Here is a 26796-nt window from a genome sequence, read left to right as displayed (position 1 = left end):
AAGGACGCGGATGTACCGTGCGACCTAGTGTCACCATGTGTCAATATTTTCAAGGCAAAGCATCAGAAGGGAAAGGGTACCTTGAGTTATTTTATTCTCAGAGTGCTCTGAATTTTGGGTATGATTTATAACAATATTCTATGTCCACTCTGTTCTGATGTAGCATCTTACAGAAGTTCCTGTTTTCTCTCAGGGAACAGAAAGGCGCTTCTTAAATTCATAGCGGTTTCATCTCTTCCCCCCTTCCCTAAGAATTGTGCGTTTGGAAAAAAAAAAAAAAAAAAAAGCGGGTTCCTTATTTCCCATCTCAAAGGTAATCCCATTAACAGTAACGTCCGAGTAGCGTTGAATCTCTTCTGTCAGCAGAATTGGACAAAAGACCTTTGTGCACAAAAAAAAGATTGTGATTCTGGACTGGCCCAGAGATTGGCTTGCCTTTTGAAAGGTGGCCTGATGTTCTCAGAGGACCAGAATAATATCATTTGAATTATTTGGTCAGCAATTGGAGAAAGTTGACTGTAAAGTGCAACTCTTACCACTGACTCCTGGTAGCCTAGTCAGACATCATAAAACAACCGCACTAGTTGGTACCGGATTGAAAATGCAATCGTACTCCCCAGGACCTAGGTTTAAAAAAAAGAAAAAAAATTAAAAAAAAAGAGTTGAAATCTTACAGTGTTAGTTTACAGGCTGGCATATTCCTCTCCAGATAGATTTGATGTGCTTTAAAACATTGGCTTGTTTCAATAACACTTGAGCTAAAATTTTCAGGTGTATAAAAAATGAAAAGTGGAAGTCTAGCCAAAGGTCTCAGGTCAGTCTGTGAGAATTGTAGCTCTGTGTGGGGGATTTTTTTATGTCTGTCTGTTTGTTGTAAGTCTTCCCTCTAAATGGAAATTTGATTATCTCTTCTCTTTCCTAATAAGACTCTCTTTATCTTTGATCTGAGCGTGAGAAAGGAATAGTGGGCATATAAGCACTATGTCTTTCCAGAAACAGAATGTCTATTATATTAGGCAAGAATGTTCACATGTTGAATGTAAGTAGCAGTGCTATCCGCAAGGCGTGTTATCCTTGCATTCTAAGTTGCATCAGAATGTTCCCACACCCCACTGTGACTTCAGATCATTGAGTTCTATGCCATATTTCTGCAAGGCCACCAACTGGAAATAACACTGGTACCGGTGTTATTTGGTATGACTGAAAAACAGGAACATGGAAAAGGCTGTATTGGGTCAGAGTGACAAGGCAAGCACATGGTACTTTTTCCTAATATTTTTCTAGCATCCAGCAATTCGTGCTCTGTGGATTCTGTCAAACTAACTTAGGGACTTTGTACTTAATAGCTCTCAGTGAATGATTCTGGGGGCTGGGAGGAAGGGCTGCTTCCTCCTTGAGCTGCATAAACCTCAGATTCTCAAGCTGCACATCTCAATTGCATGTTGTGTGAAGAGTCTGACGCTTTACTTCCCTCTTTCACCCTTGAAACTCTTGAGACTGATTTGGATCTGTTTTTACCACAGAGTATATTTCTTTGTTGGTGGGACCGTTTGTCTGACCTGGATGAGTAGCAACAGGAGAGTGAGATTTCGCTCGTGGGTGGGTCCAATCAGCTTTATAACAAAGTTAATAAGTGTCATGTTATTGCACTCGGTGTATTCGCCATCTTCATCCATTCCACTTCTCACATCTACTATGTGCAAGATCTTTACTGCCTAGGGAAAGAAATATTGCATACTATTTCACCAGCTGTGTTTGGTGCTCTTTGCTAGATCTGTTTTGCTCTACTATCCCAGTAGTTTAGCTCGTACTCTTACTTTAAAAAAAAAAAAAAAAAAAAAAGGACAGGCTAGGGATGGTCCTGGGACCATTGCTGTGTATGGTTATTTTAAAAGAACAATTATTAACATAGTTGAATGACTGTGAGAGACAGTGACTGGACTAAGTAGAATGTGTTCTGGATTTGAGGCAGGAAACAACCACTGAACCCAGAAATTGTCTTCCCTCACATCCTGTTGTTCTTGCATGTAATTGCTGCCTCAAAGCAGGTCTGGATTTTGAATGTTTTCCTGGTATTACCTTCAAAATGTATGTTCCCAGGGCTGAGAGGCTCTTAGTTTTGAATTTGGAGTAGCTCATCTCCAACTTCCCTGTACTAGGATCGAGCCTAAAAGGAACATTAAAGTCTTAGTCCAGATAGAGCAAGGAAACAGTGATACCTATGTAAGCAGATTTAGATCCCAAGCCAAGTTGCTGAGAAAGAAATCCATTGGTGGAAAAAAAAAGCAGGAATAATCTATTAATACTTAACAACAGCTGCTGATACCTGGTTCCTCAGACTGGGCAGTCAGAAGAAGACACTTCCCCCCCTTCCACCCAATGTATGCATAAAACTGTAAAGGTTTTAAAAAATAGAACTGAATATATGTGGATATGATCACAAACACGGACAGCATTATGGCACAGTGTCACAGAATGCTTGCTTCTACGAAACTTTAGCAGAGCCTACTGCAACAGCGTTAAAAGTGGTCTGTATCCTTTCCTCTGTCTTGGAGCTGAGAATAATCATACTCTAACAGTATTTTTTTTTTTGAGAAACCTGTACTGCTTGACTCAACCACAAGTAGCACAGCATGGCAGATTTTAATTATACAACCTACCTCAACAGGTTTTAAAAAGAGTACCAACCAACACCTGTTCTTGTTTCTCAGCTGCTATCGGAGACAAAAACCACCATTTCTGGTACCATTATAGGTCACTCAAGTACATTACCTTGGCAGCCGATGGCGGGGACAAGGAATGACATGGAAGAGTTGAGGCAATGAGTAGAGGAAATTGAGCACTTGTGGGATGAAAAAAAGCAGCATTGTTTTGCTGAAGTGCCCCAAGATGCCCACCACAGCAAAGGTCATGCCAGCAAAGTAGCAGAAGGTGTCCCCAACAAACACTTGGGATGGGTACCTGCAATCCATAGGGCAAAAGAGCAAAGGTTTGTTATGATCACAGTTTCTAAGAAAATGACTTTATAATCACTGAATGCATTCCTAGGTGGCAGGTTGGGGGGGGCAAGAGAGACGTTAAGCCTCAGCTGGCTTCTTCTCAGATACTGAAGACAACTCCTTGTCTGCCTAAAAGAAGCATAGCGATGCTTTTATGTGATACTGTCATATGTAACTGCTACCACTGCAGTCTACAAAACTCTACCCGGGAGACCACCACCAATCCACACAATGAAAACACCAATTGCAGTTATATATGCTAAAACTATCCTCCAATGTGACTTGCAGAGAATACAACGTATAAATAACAATAGTGAGATGTGAGGTAGAGTATTCCATGCTTTTTAGTGAATTAGTGCGATCTGAATTGTTCTAGTACAAACAAAAGCTACCAGTGGATTGTTGCTTTGCATTCATAGTTCTGGCAAGAAGCTTATCTATACTCCACTATCCCGCTTGCATGTTGGTAAACGTTTTTGTTTACAGAGGGTAAAAGTAAAGAGAGTACATTTCCAAAGAAATGCTGAATGTCCATCCTCTTACCAGTTGTGGTAAAACAGCCCCAGCGTCGTAAAAAAAAAGGGAATCATAAAGTAGAGAGAAAAAATGTGATCATCCTGATAATCCCCTAAAGAAAAAAAGAAGCAAAATACGTTTGTTCTAAGACAGGACTAGGTTATTTTTAACACCAGCTAAAATCTAGGATTCTATTTCCCTTTGCTTTTTTTGTACCGGCTAAGCATGTCATTTCCTTACCGTTTAACTCTACAATGTTGAATACGATAATGGAAGCAGCAATCACCAGAGACTGCCCTGCTTCAATTCCATTGATTCCAGCAAGAATGTTGATGGCGTTAGTACAAAACACTGCTAGCATACCCATGTACACATAGTAGAGGATACCTGTAGGTAAGAGTGAGCCAAATACTTTAGCATTCATATTTGAAACAGGCTCCAGTCCAATTTGCTTGAAGCGTCCTGCTTTGTATGACAATCTATTATCTGGTGTCTCGGTAAATTTTGAAATCAGTAGCTTTCTAACAAATAGCTCCCTTTCCCCTGAATCTTACGTGTACACACATGTATAGCATGGCAAATTTGCAACACGACAGCTGCCTATCATGTCCTGTTTTTGTGCGTTGGTGACTGTGATATTGGCATCTGACACTGTTGTACTGCCAGAAACCTGGAAAAATGTATGGTGCCTATATACATATGCACAGTTAGATGCATGTTGGACCTCTTCACGGATATTCTTGCCACTGTAATAATTAGTTGGTGATGTGCCCTCTCACTGTTTATTTAGCAAATCCTTCACGGGTTTCCTCTGCAGCACAGGGATTTCAATCTGCTATGTGTTAAAGTTTCAGATGAGCCCCTCCATTTGTTACTGATTGCTTTGATGATGGCCTTCCGCGATTCATAACTTACCCAGGTCCAAGTGCATGCCCAGTAGAACCCGGAAGGGCTTAGGCACCACAATGGTCGTGTTCCCAAAGTTGGTGAAGTACACCATGAGCAATGGGAGGGAAGCCATGGTAGGAAGAAGGAGCTTGTGGCGCCAGCGCAGGTTCAAGACATCATCTGCAAAGCCCAGGAAAATCATGCAGCAAATGGCAAGGAGCGAGCCGATGAGCTCCACGAACTGAAGGACAGAGAACAGGGCTCCGATTACCGGTGGCCACTCCCTGCCCGTGCCTGCCGCACTCCTCGTGCCAGGCAAGCCCTACCTCATCGTAAGGAAAGGCCGCGCACTGATCCTCCACGAAGCACCGCAGGAAGGGCACGGGGATGAAGCAGAAGAGGATGATGAGGAACACGGCCCCGCTGATCACGCCCTGCGCCTCAGGACTGAAAGGAAGGGGAGGCCGGCAGTCAGCCGGGCCCGGCACGGCCCCGCACGGTTCGGCGGAGCGCCGCTACTCACACGGGCTGCCGGGAGGCCTTGTTGAGGTCCTCGCCGAAGAGCCGCGCCGCCAGGAAGCGTTCCTTGAAGGCCGGGATCAGCGTGAGCGTGGCCACGAAACCCAGCAGCGACCCGCCGAGGTTGATGACGAGGGGCACGGCGGGCCACGCCGCCATGGCCGCGGCAAGCGCTGCCCCTGCCAAGGGCGCCGAGCGCCTCCGGCCGCACCTCGCCGGCCGGACACGAGAGAGGGAAGCGCCGCGTGCGCGCGCACCTTCCTCCGGCGCGGGAAGCGCCATCTTTGGCCCTGGCAGGAGCCGCCGGCGGGCGCGGGACCCCGCTCAGGCGCCGGGAGCGGGGCCGGCGCCGCTTTCGGTGACGCGAAGGGCGCGTGGAGGAGCCTGTGCCCGCAGCTGGAGGCCGCGCGGGGCCGCGCGCGCCCCTGAGAAGGGAAGCGCTGCGCGCGGGGGCCGGCACCCGGCTCGGCTCCTCCCGCAGTGCCCGCAACCGCCATGGCGGGCTCGGCGCTACCGAGCCGCGCGCCGCCCCGGCTCCGCCGCCAGGTACGTCACTTCTGCCCCCGCGGTAGGCGGGTCGGCCCCGTCGGCGGGGCGCTGCGAGGGGCCGCTCCGTCAACGGCGTTGCCTGTGGCGAGCCCCGGCGGTCCGATGCGCTTGGCCGCGCTGCGGACGGGGGGCGCCGGCGGCAGCGGGGCTCCCCGGGCACAGCCGCTGCCTCGCGGCGATGCGTGGGGAAGCGGCGCGCGGCCCCGGCGGGCGGCGGCGCAGGGGAGAGCTGCGGGGGCTGGGGGTGGTGTCGGAGGCGGCCGCCGGACGGAGGGAGCTCGCGGGGAGGGACGGCGGGGACCGCCGGCCGGCGGCCTCTGGGCAGCGCTGTCCCTGGCCGCCACCGCGCTGCTCGGCCGCCCGGGGCGGTTAACGGGCTCCCCAGGGAGCGCCTCCGAACCCGGCACCGCCTTGCTGTGTAAGAGCGAGCAACGGAGAGCGGCCTGCGGGGCTGTTGCCCAAGGCATTTCCTGAAGTGCCGGGGGAGAAAAAGTAAAATAAAAAAAAATAAAAAGGAAAAATTTACTCCAGGTCTTTCTATGCCAGGAAACCCATAACAGGTGTTTGGTCTTCAGGTGAATGCTTATGTTGGAAAGGCAGGACAGGCCTGATTCTGCCCACTGACATTTGTGTTCAGATGTGAGTCGCTGAGCAGGAGGTGAAAACGCAGCAGAGGCATAAAGTCTGGTAGTGGCAAGAAGTATTTTCCTTTGCCCTATGTCTGTGTTTACAAGAAGCCTGGTGACCTGAGATGGTTTCTGATGGCTTTTTCTGGGCTGACTGACAGCTGCTGCTGTACGGAAAGAGGCATTTTCTGGTCTGCTGTCTACTGAATTTATGTAAAAGCTGGTAAACTGTAGCTGAGTCTTAAATAAATTTTGAGGCAGACAGGTGTTACTGCAAGGGAAGAAACTGCAGCACAGAGAGAGTGGTTGGCCAGAGATCTTCCTGCAGATGTAGCAGCGGGAAGCATGGGGGAAGTGCCCCCATGGAATGTGACTTGTGAGAAAAGGAGGTGAAAGCGTTTGTTGCTGTCCCTCTACAGTAAGGTTGGCTGGAGCTAAGAGCAGGTAACTGAATAGATTCCAGCTGGGTGATGTGCCGCATGCCTGGTGCGAATGTGTCAGTCAGCACAGGTGGAAAAAGAGTGCAGTTCAGAGAAAGGTGTTTGTAATCAAGAGACAGAAGGGCTGTCAGGGAGCTTATTGTCCTGACCGCATTTGCCTTGCTCTTTCAGGCTGCCAGAAGAGAAGGCTCGCAGCAGCAGCGACGAGGTTGCCTGGACAGATGTGCCGGTGGCTAAGGCCGTGTGGACCCGGGTGAAGAACCTGCCCGCGGGCACCAGAGAGGAAGGCAGGGAACGGAGAAGGTAGCTGCATGCTACAGCGAAGGCTGCCCCGCCGGGCCGCGGGGAGGCGAGCGCTCCGCCGCGCTCCGGCACCGGAAGAGCACGGCCTGGCTGCGGGAACGGCGGTGCCGTGCGCGGGCCGGGCCGGGCCGGGGGGGTCCGCCTCCCGCCGCCGTTGTGCGCAGGCGGCCGCGGGGCGCCGCTGGGGCCGGGCGGCGGCCGCGAGCGGCGGGGGCCGAGCCTGGCCCACGTGCGCCGCGGGGCTGGGGGAAGGGCGGCGCGGCGCGGCCCGGCCCGGCCCTCCTTCTCCTCTCCTCTCTGCGCCTGCTGGGAGGCGGCAGCGGCTGGGCCGGGGCCGGGCGGCGGTCCGTCCGGCATGCCTCCCGGCCCGCCGTGAGGCGCTGCGCCATGGGGCCGGATCCGGGCTGGACTGCGCTGGTGCTGCTCTTCGCCGCCTCGCTGCTCACCGTCGCGGCCTGGCTGCTCCAGTACTGGCGGTCGGCGGCCCTGCGGGCGCCGCCGCGGCGGCGGACGCCAGCGGCGGAGGAGGCCGGGGCCCGGGCGCTGCTCGCTGCGCTGCTCGCCCTCCGGTCCCTGCGGGAGCAGTGGCAGCGGGCCTGGGTGCGAGCCCTCAACAGCCAGGCGCGCCGGCACGGGGTACGGCGGGGCGCGGGTGGTGGGACCCGGGCTGGCTGGGCCGGGCGTCGTGTTGGCGGTGAGCTGGAGGACGGGGGAGCCGGAGTCATCACCGTGAGGCAGGGAAGGGTACTCAGCCTTTGGTCGACCGGGGCTGCGACCCCTTTGTCCTCGGGCTCCGAGGAAACCTCCGTTAACGGGCTGCCAGTCAGGGACCCTGTTGCCTGGGCTGAGATGTGCTGGCAAACACTCAGTGTGCCAGCTTCTCCTTTTGGGCTGCTGTGTGTTGCTGTCTTCTGTACTTGAGGGATAGGGTGCGTAACTAAATGTGAGCATAATGTGGTTTTACAAACTTTGAGCAGTAGCTGTTCGGCAGCACGTTTTGCTTAAAATGGTCTGGGGCCTGAACCTTAGGTCTTCCTTTCCACAAGGAAGTAATTTCACAGGAGCTCACGTTACTGGCAAGGCAAGGGCTTTTGCCTGCAAAAAAAAGGCAAAAAAAACTTCTACAAGGGGAGACGGTTGACCACTATGTGGAAGTGTAGTTTGTCTCAAGGCAAGTTTTGTTGTCATTAAAAATACATAGAGTCAGCTTCTATAAGTATTGTGCAGGAATGAATGCAAAAGGGTTGTCTGTGTAGGATTGCTTACCTGTTACGTGCCTGATGGTTTTACCTTCTAGATTATATTTTCTGCCTGTTACAGATCGATCTGGGAATTGACCTTTTCCAAATGTTAACTTTTTTGTCTTATATAAGTTGTGTCTTCCTGTTTTGAGGTGTACCAGTGACCCTGCCGTAAAACTAGGTATTACTTACTGCCACTGGTATTGACGGATTGACTGCTACTTTGTTTAATTGCATTCAGGCCTTTGCATTTCCACCTTAAGTTCTTTCCACTCTATGTATGTCACCATTTTTGCCTTGTTAGATTGACTTGGAAAAGTTAGCATAGTTTCTCATTCATTGCTACCTGTAGTAAGTGAAATTGTGCTTTTTAACAGAGAAGTACAGTGGCATCTGGCCTCTTTTCTGCCTTTGATCTAGTTGGGTAAGTAGTAGTTCTAAGTAGTATTTAGAAAATTAGAAACTGGGAAATAGATGTTTATATTGTTGTCTAGGCTCTGATGGTGTCAGAGAACAGAGTTTTCTACATTGGTTTTAGGATGAGCTTATCCTCTGGCAGGTTTTCAATAGATGAAGTATTTTGTTCCCAAGAGTTCATGAAAAAATGGGACTTTTTCACAAACATGCGGTTTATCTGCCAGACATATGGATAAAGATTGAGGTGTCTATCAGACTATAGGCTATGCCTCCTGTGAATTTGGCTGCTCCTTCTCCGTGGATTCTTTGTGTTTTATTTTCGTTTATTCTTAATTGCTTGCGCTTAGTTGTTGAATACAGAGAAAATGAGAAGGTGCCCCTTTCAAAGTAAGGTAAGATATTTTAATGAAGTGGAGGGGAAAAACATGACTGGCCCTGTTGTTGTGTTTGTGTTCCATTTCTTTTACTGGCTACTTGAAACAAATTCAGACACCTTCTTCGTAATCTATTAGCAAACAGTCCCTTAAGTAGACCAAAGGCAGAAGTCATCTGTATTGCAAGCCTGACTTTTATGAGAGAAGGTAGGAGTGATGGTGAGTTATGGTCCAGTTAGTATTGGTTAGATGATGTCCTTGATCTTACAGGATGAGGTACAAGAAGAATGAGAAGGTGGTACTGTATAAGGTTGCTGTAGGACTACTTGCTGCAGGCTGTTGAAACTGAATCTTTTGTCTGGAATTAAACAAGACTAGATTGTGCACTGTGAGACTATGCCCCTGATAGTCGGGTAAGATATAAGAATCTTGATCTGGTGTTTAACGTCAGCTGCTATAACACTTTCTTTTGCTTTCCTTCCTCCCTTTTCTCATCCCTTTTCTTCTCCATTTTACCCTAGTTGTGCAAATAGTCAGGTCCAGTGTTGAACTTGAGGTCTGCATACTGAAAAGGTGCTTCCTTTCATTGTGGAAAACTTCTGAATGTCAGGATATGCTTGATTCATTTATTATGTGTAAGCTGAAACACTGTGGATCCTGCAGGTCTAGAGTCCTCAAAGCCAGCTCTTTATTTTGTGACTGAAAGCATGTTTGTTCTTACGCAGTGTTTGTTGTATTGAGGGGACCTGCTGTCATGAGTGACACTTAGTGACACCCCCCCCACCCCGCTCGTGTCTATGGGGACTGGTGAACAGTGTCCAGTTAAGTGACCAGCGTTGGTGCTTGATGAAAATGGAGGGGAGAGGATGCTCTTGGGTTGGCTAGAGTGAGTTCACTGGGACCTGTAACAAGAAGTGAAGTGTAATGCATTGCGGAGCGTATTTGCCTCTTTTAAGGTGCATGTCCTCTGGAGTCTTGGCCTCCCTGACAGGTTTGAGCTGTGATTGTATTGGGGTCGTCTGTGACATTGGAATAGACTGCCCTATCGATAAGTTAGTTAAGGTTGGACTAGGTGATCTTGGAGGTCTCTTCCAACCTAGATGGTTCTGTGATTAGATTGACCAAGCAGAGAGAAGGAGCTGTAAGGAGAGAGGCAAGGAAACCAAGAAGTGAGATGATGCCTGTTCTGATACAGAATTGTTGCAAGCTTTCTGGGTGCTGTGCTTGGCAGAGTGTTCTTGGGGATGGAGAGCTTAAGTATGGGCAAGGTATGTGTTACTCAGATGATAACTTAATGGGGAAAGGGGAAGGAGACCGGCACATGAAAGAAAGAACTGGTGAGCATGAAACTGGAGTTCTGGGTGCTCTTGAAATAGAAAGCGTACTGACGAGGTGAGGCTGTGGTGAGATGGGAAGTCCTCTGGTCGTGGAGAGAAGGGACTGATTTGATACTCTGGACTGAGCTAGGTAGGTGAACATGCAGATCTGGTGGAGGAGGCTTGCAAGAAGAGGAAATGGCTGGTATAACTATTATGAAATGAGAAAATGCCCAAGACAGTACAGGACTGCAAGGGACTTTAGCCTGCATGTGAAGGCTGGGGTGATAGTTAACAGTGAGGGATAGTTACATTTTTGCTGTCCTCGCCCTTTCTTCAGTGCTGGGTATGGGGAGGCAGTGGAGGCTGGGGGTTGAAGAGTTGTGGTCCCGTTGTCCAAAAGCTTGTCAGCTGGCAGTGGGGAGCGACCCATTTCTCCATTGAGCCTTTCAGTTTAGAGGCTTGGTCACAGGGAGAGCTGCCTGGCGTCTGTGTTGAGAGGAGTCAGGGAGGGTAGAGTTGTGTCGTGGATGTCTTCGTGCTGGTTGCATTCATGGAAATGGACCAGAACGTCCCCGGGGCCCTATGTTAGACTTGCTTATCTTCTTTGAAACTGCCTGGGATACTGTGACCAGCGGGAACTAACGGATCTCTATTTTCATAGAGTTCAGTGCAAATCACATTTGAAGAGGGTCCTCAGTTACCACCAGCAGCAAATATAAGCTGTGTGACGTGCAAAGGCCAGTCGGACTGCAGCATGGTAAGGCTTTGCTGTTCTGAATTATAGCATGTGGGGTTTCTCTGTCGACTGATGGCATGTTCTACAGAGACTGCCAACACTTGTGTGATAGAGATTGCAGCTCTGGGGCTGTACATCCGTGAGCTCTGCAAGGGCGGGTAGAGCTGAGGTGTAGGGATGCTGAATCTGAATATCAGGGTAGTGCAGTGGAGAGAAGAGAGCTTCTGTCACTGTTACATCCTTATTGCCTCACGTGTGGAGTCTTAAATGGCAGATCTGCAGTACAGAACTGGAGCTGACAGTAAGCCTGATGTTTCCTTGCCACAATGGGTCAACCTTACCTATTGCTTTTATAGGTCTTGCCATCTTGCTTCTGCTTATTACCAAGGACATAAACCTATTGCTTTCTTTTCTCTGTAGGTGCTTTACTGCCATCTGTCTGCAGAAGCCGTGAAATTCCCTGTCTCTGTAACGCAGCAGTCCCCAGCTGCTGTTTCTGTGGATACGTATCATGTCACTTTGTCTCTGCTGCAAGCTCAGGTAATGGTTGTAAAAAGTTTGCCATTGAATTTGTTCTTTCACCTAGCCCTACGCTGATGGAGGAAGGAGGCCTTGTTCTAGAAGGAGAATCTAGGCATTGCTAATGTTTGGCAGGGAGGCAAATGTTCCTGATAAGTGTGCTGAGTCCTGTTTACTGAGCATTATACTGCACATCTTGGGTGTGTAACGTCACTGTAGCAAAATCCAGGATCAGAGAGATTCGAGGAGTGGCAATGTTCTATACTTAGTTTTTAAGCACTTCTTTAAAAAGCAAAGGTCCAGAGTTCAAAATCCCTTGTAGTGCAATGGATAGGGAAAGTCACATCCTGTGTGTATGTCCAAATACTGTTTTGTCCTGTTACTGGTGTGGGAGAAAAAAATCCATGGTAAGAAATAATTTTCCTGTCAGGAACTCCCCTAAATACATTCACAAGTTCGTTATTCAGATCTTTGTAGAATCATAGAAACACAAGGTTGGAAAGGACTTACAAGATCATCTAGTCCAACCATCCTCCTGTCACCAATACTACCCACTAAGCTACTAAATCATGTCTCGTAGCACCTTGTCCAGGTGCTTCTTGAACACCACGAGGTGACTCTACCACCTCTCTGGGCAGGCTGTTCTAGTTCCTGACTACTCTTTGAGAGAAAAAGTTTTTCCTGATACCTAATCTAAATCTCCCCAGGCGCATCTTGTGGCCATTTCCTCGAGTCCTAGCAGTGGTTATCTGAGAGAAGAGACTGACCCCCTCCTCATCACAACCTCCCCTCAGGAAGTTGTAGAGTGCAATAAGGTCTCCCCTGAGTCTCCTATTCCCCAGACTAAACAACCCCAGCTCCCTTAGCAGGTCCTCATAAGACTTGTGCTTAAGACCCCTCACCAGTTTTGTTGCCCTTCTCTGGACACGCTCCAGGGCCTCAATGTCTTTCTTGTAGTGAGGGGCACAACACTGAACACAGCACTCAAGGTGCGGCCTCACCAAAGGCTGAGTACAGGGGGACAGCCACCTCCCTGGTCCTGCTGGCTGCACTATTTCTGACACAAGCCAGGATGCCATTGGCCTTCTTGGCCACCTGAGCACACTGCTGGCTCATGTTCAGCCGAGCATCGATCAGCACTCCCATCTTTTCTGCACTGAATATTGGAGATAGAGATGCTTTTTCTGGAAAATAAACTGTGAAAGTGAAGTGGGTGTTAACTCCATAGTTTCTTTCTGGTTGGCTTTGCCAATGTATGTCTGCTGGTCAGAATACTTCAAGTACCATTTGTCCCAAATGTCTTGGCTCTTTTGTATACCTCTTGTCGGTTAGTTATTTGACTACTGTGTCCCAGATCTGTTGCTTTCAACAGATGACCTTAGATGTTCGTGTTTAAAAAAATGTTCAAAAGTTGCTTGTCTTTCAATTATTTTTGAGCTATATTAAATTTCATTACGCTGTTTTTACTAGAGATGCTGAGTCAGGAGTTCTTCCTCTGTCATTCTGTTTCTGTATTAATGATGCCTTTATTCTGTGTGGGTGCGGAACTTCTGAACTGAACTACAGAATGCTGTACAGTCTGGTTTGTTGTTGCAGACTGTTGGTGACCTGGATGAGTTTTCAGGCACAGATCGTCTCCTAGAGACTTACAAATGTCTGTGCGTATGTTTGGTGGTGGTTAATAGATGTAGCTCAGCAAATATCCTGTATTGGTACCCAATTTGCTCTTTCAGATTGTCCTGCAGGCTCTGTGTTTGACCAGAGAAATAACATAGTTTTCGCCTCTGACTGGCGTCTGGGCTTCCAAAGGCAGTGAGAGAGCTGGGTCTGAGTATAAAGTGATGAAACTTCTGCATTTCGTTACTCTCAGAGGCCCAGGACCACCTACGTTCTTACTTGCTGTCTTCAGTTGCTGCACGGACTGGTGTGGGGCCCTTTGTGTTGACGAATTTGAAACAGGGCAGAAAGTGCCTGATAAAAACAGAGTGTTCCTGACTGCATATTTGTTCCGGGTCAGGTGGAGATCCACTTGGAGGAGATACAGAATGAGGGTCTCCTGGTGTCATGGACATTCAAGGACAGACCAGACTTGAATCTGTCAGTTCTTCCAAGATTTCAACCTCGTGAGGTAAGCAAACGGGGAAGCTGGACTCAAGCAGAGGAAGGGCAGGAGGGGTGGAAACAGTGTGCAGACAGGAAGAAGGCTGCTGCAAAGGAGAGAGTTTGACAGCTCAGTGTTGTGGCCCTTCTGTGGCAAGGAGGGGATTCTTTCACCCTGGAATCAATACTAGCTCAGCTATGTTAAGAGTTTATCCTTAAGAGAGCTGAAGCAGTAATGATGCCTGTTTACCGAATTCCTCTTTACATCTGAACTCTGAATAGAGTCTGTGTAGCAAAAAAGGCTTTCAGTCTTTGTAGGATCTCCCGCTGTTTTTGCCAAATGTGTGGCTGCAAAACGAGCTGGGGTATTTTTTTTGGAGTTGTAAAGTGTGCAGAAGCTATAGGTATTAGTGACTTGATGAGCTGAACACCGATGTGCTTGCACTTCTGTGCCCCAAACAGTTCTGTTTGTTAGTTTTATTGACACACTTGTTGCCTTATATTGTGTAAATGTAGGAATTTAGCTGTTCTTGTGAAGGTGTGGTAGTACCATTTCATGAGGCAGTGATGATGTGGCAAACTCTGAAGGCTTTATTGTCAAAATTTGTAATAGATGGACTACAGATGTAAAAGGTCAGTTTGGTTCATGCAGTTCATGCAGGTTATACTTGCCTGCAGCTATTACAGCAAAGCTTAAGCACTGAGGAGGAGGCATACAGGATAGAGGAAGAGTATATAGGAGGGTATTACTGGGAGAAAGGCTGTGTAGAGGCTTGAGAGGCAGTTGTACCTGTATAAGGAGAAAATGTATCTGCCTCATTATGACATTTGTGTGTTTCCTTTTGATTTGTGGAGAGAAGAATGACGGGAGTGTGGGTCTGTCTACCATAAAGGATCTGATCGAGGATACCATTGTCAGCACGCAGCCAGCCTTGATGGTACATCTGAAAGCCTGCACCGCAGGAACTGGTGCGGTAAGACTCTCTTCTTGCGATATTCATGCCTTGAATGCTGTGCACTGGGGTGCTTCTGAGGGCTGAGACTTAGGCAGGAATCCAAGGGCTAAGTCTCACTTCTGAGCAACAGCCACATCCCTGGCTGTGCTGTCATAGGAACTGGGGTATTGTGGCATGGAAAGCAGGGAGAATTAGAGTGGGACAGACCTTCAGCAGTACGGTCATCTTCAGTTCCCCTTCTAGTAGCCAGCAAGCTCATTCTGTCTGTCTCTTTTCCTGTCTGCCTTAAATTTCATATCTTAAGTAAGATGGGGGCTAACTGGAGGTTTGTAGCTTGGGGGGCCTGCAGCATCTCTGGATGGCTTTGTGGGTATTCCCATGAGGAGCACTTGGGAGGTGCAAGCACAAATGCCGCGTGTCTTACCACTGTTTGCTGACAAGAGAATGGCAAAGGTGTCGGTCTTTCTCTCATCATTCCTCAGGTATCCAGCAGTAAATTGACTCGAGATTCCCCATCCGGTGTAGTAGCAGGCCCTCTAGGTTCAAAGCTTTTACTACGGAATCTTCATGTGCTGAACTTGGGCTCCCAGGAAAAGGGAGGTAAGCCTGAAAACATGGTTCATCTGAAGCAGGGGAAGTGCAGAAATGGTGAGGTTAGAGTGCGTGGATGTTTTGTGTGGCTTTGAATGGACATATGCACACATGTCCACTAAACTCTGCCTTGTGTTGACAGGTACACATGTACTCGCTTTCTCTGTTGCAGGAGTTGAGGAGATATGCTGTGTCGTAGAGCTAGACAGTCCCCCACAGCAGAAATGGATGAGGCCAGTGACAGCTGGTAGTGCCGGCACTGCTGCAGAGATGGAGTGGAATGAGGAGCTCGTTCTGTAAGTGCCTGCTGGTCTATTGGTTGTTGCAGTGGAGGCAGACTGGCGTAGTCTCTGGGTGTCATTACCACTCTGCAGTACCTGATGCAGGTGGTGTGGAGGTGATGTCTGTATAGTAGGGTGGCTTGTGTCTGTGCTGGTCTGTGAGTTCCAGTGATCAGCCCCAACTCATGTACATATTATTTCCTGCTTCCCTGAATAGTGTGTGTTTTAACTGGATGGACAGAAGTGCTGATCAAGGGGAATGTGGGAGCATGAGGCCTGCCCTGGAGTTATCTGCCTTCCAGACAGATTGCCATCTTAACTTGCCCTGACAGCCTACGCAGCCCTGCATGGGACATAAACTGAGTTTTCCTCTTCTTGCTTGCTGCCCCTTATTGTGTCCTCCAAAATAATACACACTTACAGGAGCTTTGGAAAGATGATGAGGGTTGTGAGATTTGTGGAAGGGAAAATATATAATAGTTGTGTTTACTCTGTGGTAATTTTGCAAAGACTGCCTAATAGCAGCCTATCTATTTCTGTTTCAACAGTGAGTTGGGACCTAGAAGTAAGGAGCTGAAGCTACAGGTGCTGGGGAACAGTGGCAGAGGTGAAGGTAAGTACAGGAAGCCATAAAATGGATTCTAAGACAAGGTGACAAACAGGCCTAAGGGACTTGCTGTGATTTGAGCCTGTGGATCTTCTTTGTAGTTATGATGTATTATGAGCAGGATTATATCTGATATCTGCACGGGTTTTTGTATCCAACATTTTGTGAGTCTTTGACTGCGTGAAGTAACTCTCAAGTCTGTTGTTCTTAGTTAAAGGCTCTTAGTGACCTTTTTGGTACCTGGGAGGTTCCCATGGCCTGCACTTTCTAACCTAGAAGCAGTGAGAGGGATGCAGATATTTGCCCCCAGGTATTGGAAGAACAATGCAAAGGGCTCTTAAGTCTTGTGATTTTTAGTCAGCTAGGGACTAATTACAGCACCCATTTTTGAAGGAGGCCACAAAAGCCCAGGTTCTTTAATGTGGTTAATTTGTGCAAAGCATAGCCTCCTCTGCTGAATCTGGGAGCTACTGGAGCCAAGGGGATCTGATTTGTTGGCCTGTGGGACCACTTTCCAAAAGCACAGGGAGCTTGTGAGAGGTCTGAGGTGCTGAAGTTGTGTGGTGTTTTTTTTTTTTTCTCCTCTTCCCTCTTGCAGATGTGCTGCTGGCACATACTACTCTTTTGCTTGATCCTTTGAGCAAACGGCCATCCGGGAGACAGATCTGCTCTCTGGCCCCTGGAGCTGGGCAGTCACTGGCTGCTGAAGCTACCGTTATACTGGAGGTGAGCAGGCAACCAAGCTCTGTGAATGCATGATCTGGAAATATTTGTAATGCGAGGCTCTAGCTGGAAATCAGCATTACTAGGCCTGCGCATGTTGCAGGGGACCAACAGACACCTAGGCTGAGGAGGTGTATCACCTTGCCCTTAGTCCCTGAGCTTTCCTCTGTTTGGCTGACATTGTAGTGAGAATGGCTCCTTGGTGCCCGGAGGGGTAGCTTTTGTCATCCGTATCGCCTGCCTTTACTTCTGAGAGGAGGAGAGCCCCTTCTGAGCTGTGTCTTACCCTTTGTAGCTGCTATACCAGGATTCTTCTACATCTCTAAATGCTCAGCACGCCACATCTCTGCGTACCAGCGTCACCCCCACCAAGAAGGTGGAGATGGACCGGACCATCATGCCTGATGGCACGATCGTGACTACTGTCACCACAATTCAGTCCCGGCCCAAGGCCGACTGCAAGCTGGGTGAGGCTGCCCTAACACAGGAGTCTTGTAAAGGTGGGGTGGGGTGGGGTTGGGTATATTCCTGAGTTTGTTTACGCAGGCAGCAGTAAAACTGTTTAGCCATTGTATGTTGTGGTTGTTGTGGACTTGCACCTTAAGTATTGGATGGGTGGGTGGTGCTTTTGGCTTCTGAGTTACTAATGTCTTGTGGCTGTCTGGAGACTAGTATGTAGCCTTGAGGGAGGGAATTGATGTAGCCCAGCTGGGGAGAGTTGTGAGAGGGACAAGCCTCTCTGACATCTTTTGGTGGCAGGACTCATCTGTGTATACTGGTGTTGCATAACTTCTGCCTACATAACTGCTAAATAAATTATGCTCTATGTACTGATCGCAGGCTTGAAAACATGTTGACCTTGCTTGCCAGTGGTTGGTGCTGCTCAGTGTCTGTCTGATGTCTTGGTTAATGTGGTGCTGGATATTTTGTGAGGCAGGGCTGGGAAACAGCACAAACAGGGCCTCGTGACAGGGCTGCTTCGCATGTCTTGTTCCAATAGGCTTCTTGCAACTTCAGTGCTGCAAAGCCTCATGGCAGCAGACTCTGCAGGCACTCTGCGGGGGGTGGGGGGGAGGGATGGGGCACAATACGGTGATGAAGTTGCCTAAACTTCATCTCCACTTACTGTTGTCTCTGCCTGTCTTTCACCATGAAGATTCACCCTCAAGATCACCGTCCAAGGTGGAAGTGACTGAAAAAAAGACAACGGTTCTTTTGGAGAGCAGCTGTCCTCGCAGCCTTTTGCCCAGCAGTAGCAGTAAGTGCTTGCAAGTCAGAAGTTCCTACTGGAGCGATGATGTTCCTTAGCCTTTCTTGAAGAGTGTCTGTCTGAATGTGGGTCACTGAACTCATCTGCACTTGCTGCAGAAGAGTAAGTCCGAGTGATTGAGTGAAGAGGGTAAGGGGGAGGGCAGGTAAAAGAAATTCCACCGTGGCTCTCTGGTTCATGATTATGAGTGTTTCCTTGCTTGACAAGAACATCCCTAAGTTATCTGGAGCCAATGAGATTTGGTCATATTGTACTTGGCATCTCTGTTTGTCTCTGAAATAGAATGCTGCAGCTCCTTGGATGCTTTGTGGCTGAGGCTGTGAGACCTCCTGGGAGTCTCTGGAAATCTTTCTTAAGTGGGAGGTGGGAATGGTATTTTAATGATATGCCTTTAGGAACTTCAAACTTTATAGGTGCCTGAAAGACTTGAGAGCTCTACAGAGCATTCTTCTTTTAGTTTGTTTGGGCAAGTCTGTAATAAATACTGTTCTCTACCTTCACTTACACATAGTTGCCTGTTAAAAGCATCATGGTCAGCAAGTAACCTCTTCCCTGTGCTGAAGGATGCTACTTCAAGTGTTGGTATCTTTCTTGTTGCTCAGGGGACAGCCAGATGCCTAATGGCTTGGATCCGGTGGCTGAGACGGCAATCAGGCAGCTAACTGAGACAAATAACAAGCCCGCAAAGAAGACCCCAACAAAACGTAGCACGCTGATCATCTCGGGAGTTTCCAAGGTCTCTGGCAGTTAGGGGGCTCCATTTCCTGTCTGGGAGGCTATTTCTATGGATGTCTGTGTAAAACCACCCTATTCTGTAGGGAATGGTGTGGAAAAGTACCAGCACAGAGGACTTGCTCAGCAGAGCCTTTTTGCTGCATCCTTGTATTTTGTCGCTGCTTCCCGTCAAAGGTACCTCAGCAGTCTGCAGGGCAGCTGCCAATGGAAGTTCACAAAGCACTGGCAGCAGAAAGGGAAGCTTTTGCATTAGTCATTTGGGAACCTCATGGAAAATGTAAGGAGTTATCCTGGGACTTTCCTATGTGAGAGAGGGAAGTGCTGCAAAATGCCATGGAATCAGATATCTTCCAGTATGTTTCAGCAAAAAGTGACCGCTGCACATCTGTGCTTTCTTAGCACTGATGAGCAGGATTGGAGACAAATGCAATCCTTTAGACCCTGCCTTCCTGTCTGACTTTTTAACCCCCTCCAGGTACCTATTGCTCAAGATGAAATGGCACTTTCTCTGGGTTATGCTGCATCCATGGAGGCCACAGTGTACGGGGCTTCTGGGGCGGTGAGTGCAGGTGACCAGATGCAGGATTCTACTGAATCGTCACAGCTGCTGGAAGCGTCGCCATCAGGACAAGGGGCCAGTCAGGAGCTGGATGAGACAACGCGATCAGACATCTCTGAAAGACCATCCATGGAAGATGCTGAATCTGAAACTGGCTCCACAGGAGCCCTTGAGACCAGGAGCTTGAAAGATCACAAAGGTGAGGTTGAACTATCGTACAGTAGCTAATGTCAGCTTGTGCCTGAGGACAAAGTGACAGCTGAGTTCCCTGCCCTGAGTTAAGGGTCTGCATCCAGCTTTTGGGGCGGTGAAGAGTGGCTTCCAGTGGAGCCCTGGAAGAGCCCACATATCTTCTATGTTCCCTGCTGAATTGGTTTCAAACACCTTTATGCAGTTACCCGGTTCCTGTAGGCTTTATGGTTTGTGTGCTGTCTTAGATGGAAGCCCTTTGTAGCTTGCATGTTCCCAAGACCCTGTTTTGACCCCCTTGTTTGCACGTCAGACCCATGTCTGTAAATAGTGATTCCTCCTCCGAATTCTGATGCTGCTATGGCACAGAAACAGAGGCTGCCCAATAGCAGATTGTGTGGACCTCGATGCCTTCCCTGTTTCTCCATTAGCATCAAAGTAGCTAGCTCTTCTGATACCATAGGGTGTCTGCACAGACTCCCTGATTTTAAATTGTGGGGCAGGTCTGCCCTGACTGAGATGTTTTTTTGGAGTTTCTAGGGTTGCATCAGTTAGGCAGACTGCATGCCTTGCATTTGTTTGCTTGAAGCTGTTATAGTTACAGCTAGCTACTAAACAAAAGTGAGCACCAAATCTCAATTTCTCAGAATGAGAGTGGGGGAGGGTTTTTTTTTTGTTTTTTTTTTGTTTTGGGGGGTGGGGGGGAAGGGGTGTGTGTGTGTTGTACCTTGTTACAGTTTGAACTGTGTTGATCCTTTGTTTGCGTGTCAGTGGGTGAAAAAGTATCTGGCCCAGATTCACGAGAGACATGGTGGGCAGGGAAAAGAAGGAAGAAGAAAAACAAAACCCCTTTTCTGTAGGAAATGCTGCTGTAGCATTGAATAATGTGCAGGTTTGGATATGCATTTTTGTACCCTTTTGGTGCTGACAGTGATCAGCATCTCCATCCTGTCCTGCCTCGGTTTATCACCTGGAGCCATCACTGTTATTTTTCTCCAGATTTGGACAGCTTGTGAAAGTACAGGCAGCTGTGCTGAGGGCTTGATGACCAGCTAATCTGGATGCTCTTGAGACAGTGTAGTCTGAGATGCCTTTTCCCTGTTGTGTGTTCCTGCTGGTGTCTCCACACTGTGACATTCCCACTCATTTTCCATTCACACCAATTTTACCTTTTAAGTTGCAATTCTCCATGACTCTGCTAAAGTGAGGATGTTGCTGCATAAAAGGACGTTTACGTACAGGACACGTGCCAGTGTTTAGTGAAACAGCTTGTGGGTATTGCAGTCTGCCCTGAATGTAGACTTTGCCTTGAGGTTGGGAGCTGAGATTCGCTGAGCTGCTGTGTGCTTTTGCTGCTCAGGCCAAAAGAGGTCTCCTGCCTCTTGTATGAGAGTGGCCAAATGACATGGTGTGTTTGTTGCCCCTGAGACTTGCCAGGGCAGGATACCATTGTGGTTTCCATCTCCTTTTCTGTCTTTGCAGTTAGCTTTCTTCGGAGTGGTACGAAGCTCATCTTCAGGAGAAAGACCAAGCAGAAGGAAGCCGGCCTGAGCCAGTCACATGATGACTTGTCCAATGTCACCACTAGTTCTGCCAGCAAGAAGAAAGCCGGCAGCTTCTCCCACCGCCTCATCAAACGCTTCTCCTTCAAGTCTAAATCCAAACCTAAAGCTAACGACAGCACAACAGGTGAGAACTGAAGGACGGAGATGCTGGTTGGAAAGATTATACAGAAATCCTGTTTTAGTCTTTTGTCTTCCCACTCCGTGGTATCTGAGTTCTGCAGTCCAGTTCCTTCCAACCTTGGCGGAGGGAAGACACCCCAGTGCTTTACACTGTTTGGGGAGCAAAGGTAGTGTACCCAGGGCTGAGACTGCACAGCCTTCTCTGACTGTTATGCTCTCCCCAAAAAAATCCAGCAGGCATGCTAATCCCCTTGGGGTTCCCAGGAGCTGCAGAAGTGACTCTGTATAGCTGTCCAGCTTCACTAGGTGCTTCCTGGGACCTTTCAAGTGACAGCCTCAGAGTTAAAAACTGAGAAACTGCCAAGTTACCTGCATTTTCAAGAGCTGCGGTATGTAACCTTGCTCCATTCTGCTCTTGAGAGAGGATGGTGCAGTTGCTGGCCATTCTGTTGTTGCTCCTGCTCGATGCAGAGGCTGTAACGTGACTGAGGTGTGGTGTGGGATGGTGTGTGCATTCCTGGGCTATGTGCTGTGAGCAGAACAAGCTGCTGTTCCCCACCCAGATCGGCTGTTGGAATGGTCTCCGTTTCAGAAGGTGTGGAGGGTGCCTTTTTTCTGTGCTATACTGATGAAGAAAGGAGTCTCTAAGAAGGAGAAAACCTTAACCGCTAGATGAGTTTTTGTAGAAGACCAAGTCCTTGCAAGAACATCTGTTTGCTGCTTTTGGTGCTTCTTTATCTATGTTCTGGAGTGGGGAAGGGGCCATGCTACATATTTGTACCAGCCATCTTCCTGTACAAGTGGAACTGTTTTCCTTGTAGGTGGTTAGGGCCATCTCTGGTAGGGCACTGGGGAAACAGAGGCTATGGTCCAGTTCGGTAGTTCTCTTTAGCAGTTCTAACTCTAGTGACGGACGTGCTGGGGATGAATAGTGAGGAACGTGGCAATGCTAGCGAAAGGGCAGTGTGATGTGGAACCTGAGGCTGTGTGGTGTAATGAGTGAGGAGCTTACATGTTTTCACTGATGAAAGGCATTTCGTGTAGTAGAAAGAGCCTTTCTTGATGGCATGTGAACTAACCTTCTAGAAAATGTTATCCTCTATGTTTAAAGTGTGGGCCCTTCTGCAGTGGGTGTTTTTTGAGGGAGAGCTGCATGGGGGGAAAAATCAGCTGCTTGCACAGGAGGAAACTGCCCTTCTAAATGAATGTTTTTCCAGTCTCTTGAAATATGTGCATTGTGAATATCCCAAGAGGCCCTGTTTGGATGAGTGTAACATCACACCTTAGAAAAATGTGTATTAATTGTTAAAGCAGATTGTTTGAATGGAAGCTCTTGCTCTTCTGTAGAGCTGTAGAGATAGGGAAATGGGTCAAAGGGGAGGAAAAGAAATTTGGTGGAGAGATCATGTAAGGCTGGCTGGGTTCTTTAGCTCTGCTCTCCTGTTAAAATACCTCCTGACGTGGGGGCTGTTGCTATAGTTCATTTAAGATGCAACCCAATTGGAAAAATAGTAGTACTCTGTAATTGTTCGTGATACAATGCATTGTGTTATTCAGAAGGACAAATCCTGGGTTACTGATAAGGCCATGTGCTATTTCCAAAGACTGGAATGTGTTTGGTATGCCGTTGTGAAACAATTTACAGGCAGGAATTTTAGAGTGCATCTCAAAAGTATCAGGAAGTTGGGAAGGCCAGAGTCACCTGGGGCTTGGATTGAAATTGCTGATGTATGTCAAAAGAAGCAAGGATTCTCATTCTGAAACTGTATGTTCCCTACAAGGTTGGACATGCCAGGTAAATAGGACTGTTCTAGCTGGCTGACCAGGAACTTCTCCATCTATTTCATCTGGTTTGGAAGTCTTTCTGTTATCCCCAAGCTCTTTCATATAGTTTATCCTTTGTTTCTTTACTTGTCAGTATGGTACTGTGGCTAGACCCTTATGTCTTTAGTAGCGAGCTGCATTGTGCACTACGGATGTCAGAGTGCTTGCCCTTTCTCACCAAAAATCATTTTCCTTGATGCAAGTAAATAGTTCCTGCTGTACCACTTCTGGAAGTTGGCAGTCTGTGGCTGGCCTCTAGTGATCCAGCTGCTGGTTTGTTGTAGCCTTCCTTCTCCAGGTTGGCTGGGGAGTCATCTGTGGCACTGTCATTCACAGGTGTGGCCTTGTTCCCAGAGCCTCAGGGTTTGGTTACAGTTTGGTATTCTCTCTTGCACCATCGCTCTGTCACTCACATTACTTGACACTCTGTTTTTTGTTGTTGTTCTTTCTTAAATGTGCTGGCTGAGCCTAGACAGCACCACTTCTCTAGTGGGCTGGCTGTGAAACCTTGCATTAGAAATGGCTGTTTGAACTGAAGGGAACTTTAGGAAGAGCCAGCAGCTTTTCAGTTACAGATTTATAATTGGACCTTCTGTGAGTCTATTTTAATATTCACATGTTCTTTAAAACCACGAGCAGTGTGAGCTACCTTGGCATGGAGTTGCTGCTGGCAAATGCCCAGGGCTCCCACCTGTACTTCTGGAATGTGAATTTGGGACTTGTGTGTGTAAGAAGGGCTGTGAGGGATAGCAAGTGCTGCCTTTCTTGGCATGGGTTACTGGAAAATGTCAGTGAGGTTCTCCTCTGGTAAACGCTTAGCTAGTTTTTAACTAGAATAGTTTGCTCTACCTTGCAGGAAGGAGGCGATAGGAAAGCTCGAAGTAAAGCCAAAACTAGAGTTCCTCACCATCCTAAGGGGACTGAGGATTTTTTTCTAGCTGCATAAAATGGGCAATTCCTGGAATAAATCCATGGGCCTTACTGAACTTGTTCCCACTTTGTGGGCTCCAGGATATGGCTGCTAATGAGTGGCAATGGAATTACTATTTTTGATTTTGAGCTTTGACCTGTCAGAAATATTGGGACTATCCTGCACTGTTGTCCATGGAATGAATGGCACACAGGGTGCACAATAGTGATTGTGTATTCTCCCTTGAATTTTTGGTGGCGCTCTTTATCACGGGCAGTATATTGGATATGAAAGTTTGTATCTGGCTAGATATCTGGCTTGCAACGGAAAGGGTTATTGTCAAGTTCAGATGCAGTATATCCCCAAACATTAATTCCTGCATCTGCTTATGTTTTCTTTCTGCCACATCATTGCTCCTCAAAGTTCTACGGTGTAGGACTGATATTGTAGCCTTTGATTTCCTACAAAATCTTCTCTGAGTGCAGAATATTTTTTTCAGAGTATTTGGGTAAGCTGGTGTTTGAAGGACAGTGGGGCAAGGGAGAATGGCACAACTGTGTGCACTTGGAGTATTTTACTTTTGGTATGTTACTGAGTTAACGCATCCATCCTTCATATCTGTACATGATTTCGTTTCTCTCGTGCAAGGTTAGTTTTGTCTTCCAAAGTATTAAGTGTCTGTTTTTTTTGTAGTCCTGGCTATGTGAGCATGTGCGAATCTCCTGACTTACTGCAGCCAAGAATGGTAACAAATCCACCTTGTGGGGGAGGTGTGATTATTGGCCTGAGAAACGATTCTTTTATCCTAAATATCCTAACTTTCTCAAAAGGAAAGGGAAGGTCATGGAAGTCTCTGGTCTCCAGAAACTGTAGAGAAGGTCCCATGGAGTTTTCACTCATAAAACTGATGTATAAAAAATCTGTTTGTATTTAGTCACTGCTTGTGCTTTTTGCTTTAAAACAAAAGAAATGGTGTTTGAAATCAGCTTTTCCCTGTTTAACTTCTTGTGGGTACTCATGCCCTCGCCTTGGTGCCATTGCAGGGTCTGTGGTATTTCATAATGACTGGGACCCCAGAGTAACAACAGTGTGCAGCATGGGCTGCCATCTAACTTTTTGGACTCAAAAGATCTGCCATTGCTGTCTTAAGGGCAGGCTCAATATTTGCACCTCATGAAATTGATCCTTGACCAAATATGTGGGGGAAGAGGAGTGTCAGAGCGGTGGACTTGAACAAAGAGATGCTTCTGAAAGAGTTCAGCCTACCTATGTGGGCCTATATTCCAAATGCAACGTTTCATTGCTGGCTACGCAAGTAGAAAGAGTGACTGTTAAATAAAGCCAAAGTATACTTTTTTTTTTCTTCTTCCTGGTGTTTTAGCTGAACAGAGTTAGGATTTACATATGCCGTGTATTTTCACTTCTTTGAAAAAAAAAAAACAGATTGCTCTAGCTGTATGCTTGTAACTATAGTTGTCTGGACACACCCTTTCCCCCTGTTTTGGTAAGGCTTTTAAGAACCTTCCTGTTGAAAAGCCCTTAGCATCTGCCTGCAAAGGGTATTCTGTGATTCTGTAGCCTCTTAAAGTAAGAAAAAACATTCATGTGAATGAAGGGGACTGCAAAACCTCGTTTCGGGGTGGGGGGCGTACTGTAGGCTTTAATGTGGTGGAACTTGACTGAAGCCTGGTAGGACAGGGACTCTTTGTCAGGTGATAGGGTTGGAATTAGATGATCTTTAAGATCCCTTCCAGTCTAAAACATTCTATGGTTCTGTGACTTGGAGAGGAGGTTCAAAGCATGTACAATCCAAAGGTAGAGGGATTGTATACATGCATATGTGTTTGCATGTACTTGTGAACAGTGTGTTCTCTGTGAATACCGATCACACTGCAAAGTGAATGGACAGGGTCAATCAGTGGGCCGGGAGAATGGCCTTAGGAGCCTCTGTGGTATCCACGAAATATTTCTAACCCTGATATACCTCCCCAGAGGTCAACTTGAGAAAGGCAATCTAGATACTGCACCTGTGAATGCCCTCAAAATGCTTCTGTAGTTGAGGATGGGTTTTTAGGCAGATTTGGCTGAAGTGGGGGAGAGAGGGTGGAGACTCTTTCCAGCTAGTTGGAAAGCAGTTCAGGGGAGGGGAGTGTCATGAAAACTTCAAACCGATGTGAGTGTAAGAGGCACGTCCTGTTTCTACACTAGATCTGCGTGTATGTCAGTGTGTATGCTAAAAAGTGTTGTTTTATTTTTAGATTTGTTTTTAGAGATGCTGCTTCATGTGACAGCTACTCTCGTTTCCTGTTTGCTAATCCTATAGAGAGGTTGTTACTGGGTAGCTGGTGAGATGCTTGACTGTTGGGTGGATGGTATTTGCGTGTTCTGGAGTCTTTTGCCTTGTTCTCCCTTCCCTGCCCCTAGTTCATGGTGAGTGTAATGGTAGAGTAACAGTTCTGTTGGTGGTCAAACTTCTGGAAAAGGTCTTTTTGTCTACGTGTAAGAATCACAGCTCTTTCTACAAGCGTAACTGCTCCGTACCACCTGTCCTTGCTTGTAGAGGTACTGGACCAAATACCCATGCTGAATCTGAATTAGCACCCCTCCTTTTGTGTGCTTTTTTTTTTTTTGTACTTTAATACCTTCTTTCTGGGTGGCTTATTTTAACCCCAGATTGTTTAAAGGAAAACAAATAGGAACTGTGTAGTTACTTAAGAGATGAAAATAAAATGACTTAATTCAGAGTAAATGAATGAAGTTCTTGCACCTTTGTAAATGTTGAAGAATTCCATTGCTGTGTAATGGCTGAACCTGTTAACTTATTAAAACACATGGAAATGAAAACTTGATCACGAGTCTTACTTCACAGCTGCTGAAGTGTTGGGTGTGGGCCATTGATCATTGTAGAAGTCCGGAGCAG

General features: G+C 47.5%; 2 protein-coding genes across 12 annotated transcripts; one reads left to right on the top strand and one right to left on the bottom strand.

Annotated features, from left to right (window-relative positions):
• Positions 1–77: 77 nt before the first annotated feature.
• Positions 78–5333, bottom strand: DPAGT1 (dolichyl-phosphate N-acetylglucosaminephosphotransferase 1). Of its 7 annotated transcripts, none has more exons than XM_048063368.2 (10): positions 4927–5316; positions 4730–4850; positions 4431–4644; positions 3756–3902; positions 3543–3627; positions 2773–2961; positions 2080–2167; positions 1560–1715; positions 537–623; positions 78–247 (listed from the first exon to the last, which is right to left on the bottom strand). In XM_048063368.2, the coding sequence occupies exons 1-9, from the start codon at positions 5202–5204 to the stop codon at positions 558–560; spliced, it is 1344 nt and encodes a 447-aa protein (XP_047919325.1). In that variant the 5' UTR covers positions 5205–5316; the 3' UTR covers positions 78–247; positions 537–557. The 7 variants fall into 7 exon arrangements, with proteins under 7 accessions (XP_047919325.1, XP_013042734.2, XP_066837325.1 ...); XM_013187280.3 differs by having other exon boundaries at positions 78–381; positions 4927–5314; XM_066981224.1 differs by lacking the exon at positions 1560–1715 and having other exon boundaries at positions 4927–5333.
• C2CD2L (C2CD2 like) lies at positions 5334–26723 on the top strand. 5 transcript variants are annotated; one of them, XM_048063366.2, is made up of 15 exons: positions 5334–5468; positions 6709–6840; positions 10853–10948; positions 11348–11467; positions 13464–13574; positions 14404–14520; positions 14985–15102; positions 15266–15389; positions 15923–15987; positions 16580–16707; positions 17000–17171; positions 17861–17962; positions 18577–18710; positions 19185–19467; positions 20940–26723. In XM_048063366.2, the coding sequence occupies exons 3-15, from the start codon at positions 10946–10948 to the stop codon at positions 21155–21157; spliced, it is 1695 nt and encodes a 564-aa protein (XP_047919323.1). In that variant the 5' UTR covers positions 5334–5468; positions 6709–6840; positions 10853–10945; the 3' UTR covers positions 21158–26723. The 5 variants fall into 5 exon arrangements, with proteins under 5 accessions (XP_047919323.1, XP_047919324.1, XP_066837319.1 ...); XM_048063367.2 differs by lacking the exon at positions 5334–5468 and adding an exon at positions 5517–5889; XM_066981218.1 differs by lacking the exon at positions 5334–5468 and having other exon boundaries at positions 5517–6840.
• Positions 26724–26796: the final 73 nt, after the last annotated feature.

The sequence above is a fragment of the Anser cygnoides genome, chromosome 21 (assembly GCF_040182565.1).
Source record: "Anser cygnoides isolate HZ-2024a breed goose chromosome 21, Taihu_goose_T2T_genome, whole genome shotgun sequence".
Taxonomy (NCBI): Eukaryota; Metazoa; Chordata; class Aves; order Anseriformes; family Anatidae; genus Anser; species Anser cygnoides.
The sequence above is the reverse complement of the archived record's forward strand: the minus strand, read 5'-3'. Positions and strand labels throughout refer to the sequence as shown.

What these genes read in the sequence shown, in the direction of transcription:
- DPAGT1 (XM_048063368.2), bottom strand. Translation starts at nt 5,204, where the DNA reads ATGGCGCTTCCCGCGCCGGAGGAAGGTGCGCGCGCACGCGGCGCTTCC. An exon ending in GGGCATGCACTTGGACCTGG is followed by an intron (nt 3,903 to 4,430) that starts GTAAGTTATGAA and finishes TCTTACCTACAG; the next exon opens with GTATCCTCTACTATGTGTAC. An exon ending in CCCCGCCATCGGCTGCCAAG is followed by an intron (nt 2,168 to 2,772) that starts GTAATGTACTTG and finishes TGTTCCTTTTAG; the next exon opens with GCTCGATCCTAGTACAGGGA.
- C2CD2L (XM_048063362.2), top strand. Translation starts at nt 7,228, where the DNA reads ATGGGGCCGGATCCGGGCTGGACTGCGCTGGTGCTGCTCTTCGCCGCC. An exon ending in CCTTTTGCCCAGCAGTAGCA is followed by an intron (nt 17,963 to 18,576) that starts GTAAGTGCTTGC and finishes CTTGTTGCTCAG; the next exon opens with GGGACAGCCAGATGCCTAAT. An exon ending in GAGCTTGAAAGATCACAAAG is followed by an intron (nt 19,468 to 20,939) that starts GTGAGGTTGAAC and finishes CTGTCTTTGCAG; the next exon opens with TTAGCTTTCTTCGGAGTGGT.